Source organism: Salmo trutta, chromosome 12, assembly GCF_901001165.1.
Source record: "Salmo trutta chromosome 12, fSalTru1.1, whole genome shotgun sequence".
In the NCBI taxonomy this organism is placed as follows: domain Eukaryota; kingdom Metazoa; phylum Chordata; class Actinopteri; order Salmoniformes; family Salmonidae; genus Salmo; species Salmo trutta.
This window is the reverse complement of record NC_042968.1, coordinates 36615351-36624975: the sequence shown is the minus strand read 5'-3', so window position 1 is coordinate 36624975 and position 9625 is coordinate 36615351. Positions and strand designations below refer to the sequence as shown.

The following is a 9625-nucleotide window of genomic DNA, read 5'->3' as shown; positions in this document are numbered from 1 at the left end:
TTTATATCCCTGTTAGTGAGCATTTCTCCTTTTCCAAGATAATCCATCTACCCGACAGGTGTGGCGTATCAAGAGGCTTATTAAACAGCATGATCATTGCACAGGTTCACCCTATGCAGGGGGAAATAAAAGGGCACTCTAAAATGTGCAGTTTTGTCACACAACACAATGGCACAGATGTCTCAAGTTGAGGGAGTGTGCAATTGGCATGCTGACTGCAGGAATGTCCACAAGAGCTGTTGCCAGATAATTGTTACTTTTTCTACCATAAGCCGCCTCCGACGTCATTTTAGAGAACTTGGAAACACGTCCAACCGGCCTCACAACCGCAGACCATGTGAAACCACTCAAGCCCAGGACCTCCACATAGGGCTTCTTCACCTGCGGGATTGTCTGACACCAGCCACCCGGAGAGCTGATGAAACTGAGGAGTATTTCTGTCTGTAATAATGCCATTTTGTGGGGAAAAACACATTCTGATTGGCTGGGCCTGGCTCCTCAGTGGGTGGGCCTGGCTCCCAAGTGGGTCTATGCCCTCCCAAGCCCACTCATGGCTGGGCCCCTGCTCCTGCCTCTGCCCTTTATATGTTTTGTTCAGTACATAATGCTGTATTGATATGTAGCCGTTACAGTACCTTCGGAAAGTATTCAGACCCATTGACTTTGTCCACATTTTGTTACGTTACAGCCTTATTCTAAAATAGATTAAATAAAAACAAATCTTCAGCAATCTCCACACAATATCCCATAATAACAAAGCGAAAACAGTATAAAAACGGAAATATCACATTTACATAAGTATTCAGGCCCTTTGCTATGAGACTCGAAATTGAGCTCAGGTGCATCCTGTTTCCGTTGATCATCCTTGAGATGTTTCTACAACTTGATTAGAGTCCACCTGTGGTAAATTCAATTGATTGGACATTATTTGGAAAGGCACACACCTGTCTTTATAATGTCCCACAGTTGACAGTGCACGTCAGAGCAAAAACCAAGCCATGAGATCGAAGGAATTGTCAGTAGAGCGCCGAGACAGGAATGTGTCGGGGTACAGATCTGGGAAATGGTACCCAAACATTTCTGCAGCATTTAAGGTCCCCAAGAACACAGTGGCCTCCATCATTCTTCAATGGAAGAAGTTTGGAACCACCAAGACTTCCTAGAGCTGGCCGCCCGGCCAAACTGAGGAATCTGGGGAGAAGGGCCTTGGTCAGGGAGGTGACCAAGAACCCAATGGTCACTCTGACAGAGCTCCAGAGTTCCTCTGTGGAGATGGGAGAACCTTCCAGAAGGACAACCATCTCTGCAGCACTCCACCTATCAGGCCTTTATGGTAGAGTGGCCAGATGGAAGCTATGCCTCAGTAAAAGGCACATGACAGCCCACTTGGAGTTTGCCAAAAGGCACCTCAAGACTCTCAGACCATGAGAAACAAGATTCTCTGGTCTGATGAGACCAAGTTTCAAGTCTTTGGCCTGAATGCCAACCGTCAAGTCGGAAGGAAACCTGTCACCATCCCCAAGGTGAAGCATGGTGATGGCAGCATCATGCTGTGGGGGTAATCAAATGGTTACCCAGACTACCTGCATTGACCATTTTTTGCACTGACTTTATGCCCACACACTGGACTCTACCCACACACTGGACTCTACCCACACACTGGACTCTACCCACACACTCGCACATGCATACACTGACACCAACACGTGCACACATGCATACTGACACCATACACACATTCACACACACTTTCACACTCACCACATACGCTGCTGCTACTGTCTTATCTATCCTGTTGCCTAGTCACTTTACCCCTACCTATATGTACATAACTACTTCAATTACCTTGTACCCCTGCACATCGACTTGGTGCTGCTACTTCTTGTATATAGCCATGCTATACTTACTTGATATTGTTATTCACTGTGTAATTGTTCCTTGTGTCACTATTTTATTTTGTATCTTTAACTCTGCATTGTTGGAAAATGACCTGTAAATTAGCATTTCACTGTTAGTCTACAACTGTGGCACACAAGGCATGACTTATTTTATTTGAAAGAAACTGACTCTGCACACTGCTACAATGTAGATGGGTGAATGGGTAGGCTACTTGTGGAGTGAACTGTACTGACCTCACAGGTCAGGTCTATGCTTAATTTTTACCTTCCAGTTTATAGAACGAAAAGCGGCATGACTTTGATAAGTGTAGCACTTTTTGAAAGGACTAAGTTAGTGTGTATTGACGTCTAGTTCCGCTTGCTAGGATACATTTATTGGACTCTGCCGCCACCTAGTGTGTGACTGGTGTCTTGCTCAGAAACACGAGAGGCTTCCACGTCATCTTTACTGGCGTGGTGTTTATAAGACATAGACCAGGAAATTGCATTTTTTGTCAACTCACGAAACATGGAAAAGTAGCTAGTTGGAGCTGTGGTGACATTGAAACGCATAATTAGAGGATTAGAGTCACCAATACGTTTAGAAATGGATGACGATGTTACCATTGAGGACGAAGGTGGACCAGAAATACAGAAGACACCCCTTGGAAACCAGGATTTAAGTTTCCTGCAACAAACTGGTAACTTAAATTGGCTAGCTAATATCAGCTGCACATCTGTCAGTTTTCTGGCTTGTTTAGCAAGCCTAGCTGGCCTGGCTAGATATCCATCAAAGACTAAAGCTAATAATGCAGCTAGCTAGCTAACGTAATATCAGTGTTGTAGCTATTTTAGCTTAGTGTAGGCTAAGATGGTTAGCTACAGTAGCAAAATAACTAGATATAGAGACGCATCATTCATTGACAGGGTTGCCAACTTTTGAAGAAAGCTTGGAGTTAAATTTGCTATGTGAGAACATTTTACTGTTTTTAAAGCTTATTTCCTGCAATTCTACGTATTTTGACATGGTTTAGGCCTATGACCAGGGAAACAAATAACACCGGTCAGGTGTATTCGGGAATCAGGATGCTTAAAAAATGGAATATACACAACATTTTACGATTTTGTTACTTTGAGATTTTGGGTGGCAGAAATGTAAAGTATGCTAATATTTTAATTTGTTTTGATTGTTTGACACTATTCAGACAGTAATGAGATGGGGAGACGGGCAAATGTGAGACAGTGGGGAGGTTGGAAGCAGGGATTGATACCTGTTCTCAGGTGGAAAGTACGGGAGTGTTACCACTACACCAAAGCTCTGCACAGGAAATTCTAATGTTGATGGCAGTGGGTAACCAAATCATAGATTGTAGTCTCCTTGTCCATAGACTGCCTTCAAGGTAAGAACACAAACGTCTTCAGTATTTTGTCATTTGGGTGAATTCACTTTAAAATTGGTCTGGAAGAAATTCCTGCTTGCTCACCAGGAGGGTTGGTGGTCCCTGTGTTTATGGATAATTCCTATTCTCTTTCATCCCGCAAGGTCAAAAAATTATACAACTATTTGTTTCCTCATTTAAGTTGCTTTGTTTCCCAAGTGCTGGGTCTTTTGAAAATGTTCTTATTATAACAATACATTTATTTCTCAATCACCCAACCTTCAAGGAAACATCTAATAAATATCTATATAGGTTCTGACCATCATCTTACTCTATGTAGACAAAATATGATGGGTTTATGAGTTGAGTCCCCCTAGCATCTCTGCCTAGCATGTGCACAATACTAGAATGTGAAATGTATTTGATTCCTGGAGCATTTCATATCCATGCTGTTTTTTGTATGATCTATTCAAAACTGTCCATGAATGGCTGCAAAAATACATAGCCTCGTACAATTCATTTTCAAAGACTCAAGTAGTCATATCAGATTTTGAATATGTGATTACACTGGCAACATAGGGAAGAAGTGGAATAATAAAATAAGTGTTAGGAATAACAGTTGTGTTATTGCTGACATCGCATTCATCACCCTATATTTTAGCCCAATGTTAAGAATGAGAATTTTTTTTCCACTGATCAGACTAAATAAAGTAAATAGATAATCAAATCTCCTGAAAACAGGATTACATTAATCTGCCCCTAGACCCTAACCAAATACGTGTTCTATTTGTTGTCCCCGGGTTCACAATCTGTTAGACACCTTTTTTTGTTGTATCGTTCCAAAGCAGGTCACCCTACCAAACCTCCCTGCTAAAACATACTGGTCTGTCTGCTGCCTGTTCGTTGTCACAGCCTAACACCGAACCCAAACCGGCTGCGCGCGTGCGCTATCGTGCATACATTTATTTTGTCCCCCTACACCAAACGCGATCACGACACGCAGGTTAAAATATCAAAACAAACTCTGAACCAATGACATTCATTTGGGGACAGGTCGAAAAGCATTAAACATGTATGGCAATTTAGCTAGTTAGCTTGCACTTTCTAGCTAATTTGTCCTATTTAGCTAGCTTGCTGTTGCTAGCTAATTTGTCCTGGGATATAAACATTGAGTTGTTATTTTACCTGACCTGCACAAGGTCCTCTACTCCGACAAATTAATCCACACATAAAACGGCCAACCGAATCGTTTCTAGTCACCTCTCCTCCTTCCAGGCTTTTTCATCTTTGAATTTATATGGTGATTGGCATCTAAACTTTCATAGTATTACCACGGCTACCGGCAAAACAGTTCGTCTTTCAATCACCCACGTGGGTATAACCAATGAGGAGATGGCACGTGGATACCTGCTTCTATAAACCAATGAGGAGATGGGAGACGCAGGACTTTCAGCGCGATCTGCATCAGAAATAGGAATGACTTCTATTTTAGCCCTTGGCAACGCAGACGCTCGTTGGCGCGCACGAGCAGTGTGGGTGCAATAATTGAATAACGTGGATTTCTACATTTATTTTGCGACGCTCGCGCACGCGACGTGTCCGGTCTGGTCAGCATGTAAATGTCAATACTCAGGGCTGGCTCTAGCCTTTTGAGAACCCTAAGCAAGATTTGATTGGGGGGGCCCCCCACATCGTGAAAACATTTTAGTGGTCCCCCTTTTGATGTTGGAGAATTATTTTTTTTGTGTGTTTTAAGTTCATTTCCTGCAATTCTACACATTTTGCCAAGGGCCGTAGAGCGAATTTTGCCGCTTTTAAAGCAAGTTTTCTGCAATTCTACGCTTTGGTATGGAGAGAACTTTGCAATGTTACAACACATTTCATGCAATTCTACTCATTTTGCCATGGGACAGAGAAAAAATGTGCCGTTTCACAGCTTATTTCCTGCAATTTCTACCCATTTTGCCGTGGAGTGGATCAACATTTTTCCCCTGCAATTATACACATTTTGTAATGAATTATGCCATGTTAATGTAATATGAGTGTGCATGACTAATGTAACCGATGTGAAATGGCTAGTTAGTTAGCGGTGGTGCGCGCTAACAGCGTTTCAATCGGTGACGTCACTTGCTCTGAGACTTGAAGTAGGGTTTCCCCTTGCGTTGCAAGGGCCGCGGCTTTTGTGGCGCGATGGGTAACGATGCTTCGTGGGTGTCAGTTGTTGATGTGTGCAAGGGTCCCTGGTTCGAGCCCAGGTTGGGGCGAAGAGAGAGACGGAACCTAAACTGTTACACTAACAAAATCAATAGGGGCCCCCTGGAGGTCAGAGCCCCTGGGCACGTGCCCTTCATGCCCGGTCTGTATTCGGCCAGGATTACTACTTGTTTAGGTTGGTTGGTTGGTTGGTTGGTTGGTAGTTAGCTTAAGCTATCTAAAAATTGTTAGCGGACATGGCTAAAAGAGAAAAGCTACTGATGCACAACCAAATGTTGAAATTGCACCTGATGTATTCTACTGTTCTTACACTCAATAGTAAGTTGAGACCTCAACATAATTTCGCTTCCTGTCCACAGTCGGACCATTGTTGGCAGAATATGGATGGTATCTGTTGTTCATGTGTGTGGGGGTCTACCTGGTGGTCCAGCACCTGAGCAAGAGGAGAGCCAGCCAGGGACAGAGCAGCTCAGCTTCTGGAGCAGTGCAAGGTGAGTGGCCGTAACCAATAGTTTTTTTATTTAACCAAGGAAGTCACTGAGTTTGACAAGTACATTTAGTCTCTTACGCAGATGCACGCACGCACACACACACACACACACACACCTAGGACATGAGCATTCTTGCTGCAGCTCCAACAATGCCACATATTCTCAAGACAATGACAAGCTTGCTAAAGCAGAAACCAACTGGCACTCACAGGCTAGAGCCAGCTCTCATTCCATCCAGGCGACTGACACATCAGGAACGAAATCTCAGAATGTCATGGAATTAATGGAGTCAGTAATATCATCCAATCTTTAAAAAAACAATCTGGCAGATCCCAATGCAGTGGTGAGGAGACAAGAGGCACTGGAGGCGTCCAGGAGAAGAATGCAGGAGGAGCTGGATGCCAAGGCGGCCCTCTTCAGGCTGAAACAACAACAGGTATAAAGTGACACCTTTCACATAGACGGACCATACATGGACCATGGACGGACCATACATGGGCCATGGACGGACCATACATGGGCCATGGACGGACCATACATGGGCCATGGACGGACCATACATGGGCCATGGACGGACCATACATGGGCCATGGACGGACCATACATGGGCCATGGACGGACCATACATGGGCCATGGACGGACCATACATGGGCCATGGCTTCTTAGCAAAGAGCAATTTCTCAAGCAAGAATTTTGCTAGGACTGTCTGGGAGTGGTCTGAGTTGGGAGGGGAAAACTATCTGTTATTGGCAGAGAGGTTTGGAACTCTTTCTTATTGGCCTATTAACTAATTTAACGCCTGGTGATGTCACCAGGCAGGCAAAAACTCCGTCCCACCAAAACAGGTGGAAATTTCAGGCGTCCTTTTCAAACAGCTCTCACACTAAAAGGGCATTATCATCGTTTTCACAGTATTATTCCAACCTCAGTGTGGAAATAAATATGTAAAGCACAGGAAAGTCACATTTTTGACTGCACTGGGCCTTTAACACAGATCTAAAACCCCAGGCACCACAAACAAGTTTGCCCGTTGTCCCTGCCAAATCTGATCTTGAAGACTTTTTGGTACTTGTCTTTTGTTTGCCGCGTGATAGCTGGAGGAGGAGAAGAGACAACAGAAAATTGAGATGTATGACAGCATGAAAGAGGGGAGGAGTTACAGAGGAAAAGCAAAGACAGCCCAGGTAAGCTGCCTTCTCTATCATAGGCCTAAGTAACATACATACCATATGCCATTTTGCAGACGCTTTTATCCAAAGCGACTTGTGTGCATACATTTCACATATGTGTGGGCCTGGGAATCGAACACACAACCCTGGCATTGCAAGCGCCATGCTCTACCAACTGATTCATACAGGACCACCATGCATATAATGCAAAGTAAATGCACCATTTGATAGACATTATGGCAGAGTCAGGAGTTTTTTTATACGGGCAGGTCACGGGGTCAGAAAAATGTCTTGGCTGTGATAAGTCATGATTAGCACCCAGAGTTTTTCCTGACCATGTCCATCCTGACCATGAAGAAACTTCTGTCTCAGACATTACATAAGTCGTAGATTTGTTCATGGGTTTCATGTTAGCACTTGTCTGTAAATGAAAATAGCTCATAATTATTATTATGATGTAACACTTCAGAACACTGAAGAGGCCAGCACATCGACTACAGTGTTGAAACCAAAGACTGACAAGAAGCCCCTACGGAGCAGTGGTATGTTGACATATTTGATGATGAGAGCAGTATTGTAATTGGGGGCTTCCAGAAGTATGTTTGTAATGGCTGGGAGGGTGCGTAAGCAACACAAAAGGGGGGTTAAGTGCAATTACATTTTTATGATTGTATTTCCCTTGTGACCCAATAAAAAAACGATTGTTCACAAAAAATAAAACGTTAGACATCATGCTCACTGTTAAAGTAATTAAACGGGTTCTGAATCCTACTAGATCCGTTTCTGCATCCATGCAATGATGAGCAACTTTCATATTCATGCAAGGCATTAATCTTACTGTAAATAAAAAGCACTGCTATTCTTACTGAAACCTATTCAAAGGTTATACATTTAACATTTCCACCTGCAAATGGTGTCAAACATAAAGTACATTCCAGTAGTAACGAAGGAATGAAATCCACAAAAGAAAAACAATTGAACACTGCAAAGTAGCTTTGTACTGCAACTAGTTGGTCTTGCGAGTTGTGTACATCTCTGTATTACGATACAGGAAAACAGATAATATTGCTAATGTTTTGTATTTCAAAAACATTAGCGATACAAAATGTCCATCCTTGCAACTGATGTTTTTTGGATTATGATCCGGTAAGAAGCAGTACTAAGCTTTTTTGGGGGGGATATCCAAACAGTGTCTTTACAAAGAAAATGGCTTAAATGTGACGTTGCTCCTTTAAGGAATAAGTAGTAGGTAGGTGACGCTGGCGTCCTCCATCTCCTCTCTGTGCCAGTAACCTACATTCTGCCCTGCTGTGTGTATTTCAGGCTTTAATCCCCTGAGCGGCGAGGGAGGTGGATCCTGTGCGTGGAGACCAGGAAGGAGAGGGCCGTCAGCTGGCGGCGGATGAGGTTAAAGGAGGTCAGAGCCACAGGCTCAGGGTCGACATCTCCCCCTTAACCCGGATCAAGGATCAGAATACCCTACCGTCGTTCCTAACCTGAATTACTAGGAGGATGGAAGAAATATCTGACCCTGTATCTGTGGCTAGGTGTGACTTGTGCCTACTCTGAGGTGACCTGTGAACTCTGATCTTTGACCCGTCCGAGTCACACACAGACCTACTGAAGGAAGCTGCCAGCAATCTCAAAGCCCTCTAAGTTATTGATCTAAATCAATCTGTTATTTGTAACTCTGTGTTTGGGTTTAGGGATTGGTTTCACAACTGTCTGTTTTAGATCATGTTGCCTCAGTAATATTAGCATTGTCAAAAAATACAATGTGTTGCCACATGATAACGATGAATCCTTTCTGTTTTAATGCCTTTGGACAACTTCAAACTAACCAGTGTTGAAAACGATTGTCTTGTTTCCACATTCAAATTTTGGCTTATTGAATCATCTTATTTCAGGACACCTGAGAAGGCCTTCTGAGTATGACAGTTTCTAATGATGCTATTCCCGTAAATGGCATCTGTGCCAGTGGGTTTGGCTGATGACTTTCAGTGTAACTGTGTGTATGTGTGTTTTCTTGTCTTCTTTTGGGGTTGGCATCTGTGTAAACTTTCAAATGTGCGCTGCCTACCAAGGCTTCATGTTGCGAGAGTAGATGCTAGCCAGATGGCTTTAGTAGTGCTGTGCACCGTACTGCTTTTTGTACAATTACATAAATCAGATGTAACCGTTAGTCATTGTGTTATTTATTGGAATATCAATGATCATCAAGCAATTTTAGTTACTGAGAAACAAACTGACCTGCACCTTTTTATCACAATAAAGATATTATAGATACGTTGTCTACGTATCTGATGTTTGATGGGGAGGCTGACTGTGACGACACACAATAGCTAATGTAATGGTCCAGTGGCGTCATCATACACCTGCCAACTCCATATTGCCCACTAGATGGCGGCATTGTAATGTAAATGAAGCCACAATCATAACGGTATGGTACAGAGTTTCGAAACTGTATTGGGTCAGATAGCACTGATTTCTATGG

The 9625-nt window shown here is 43.2% G+C and overlaps 1 protein-coding gene across 1 annotated transcript; it reads left to right on the top strand.

The window, feature by feature from the left end:
* The first annotated feature begins 2327 nt into the window (after positions 1-2327).
* Positions 2328-9417, top strand: LOC115203468 (selenoprotein S). The gene is made up of 6 exons (XM_029768166.1): positions 2328-2578; positions 5830-5961; positions 6291-6397; positions 7057-7146; positions 7601-7673; positions 8455-9417. Exons 1-6 carry the CDS (start codon positions 2485-2487, stop codon positions 8535-8537), a joined length of 579 nt encoding a protein of 192 aa, XP_029624026.1. The 5' UTR covers positions 2328-2484; the 3' UTR covers positions 8538-9417.
* Positions 9418-9625: the final 208 nt, after the last annotated feature.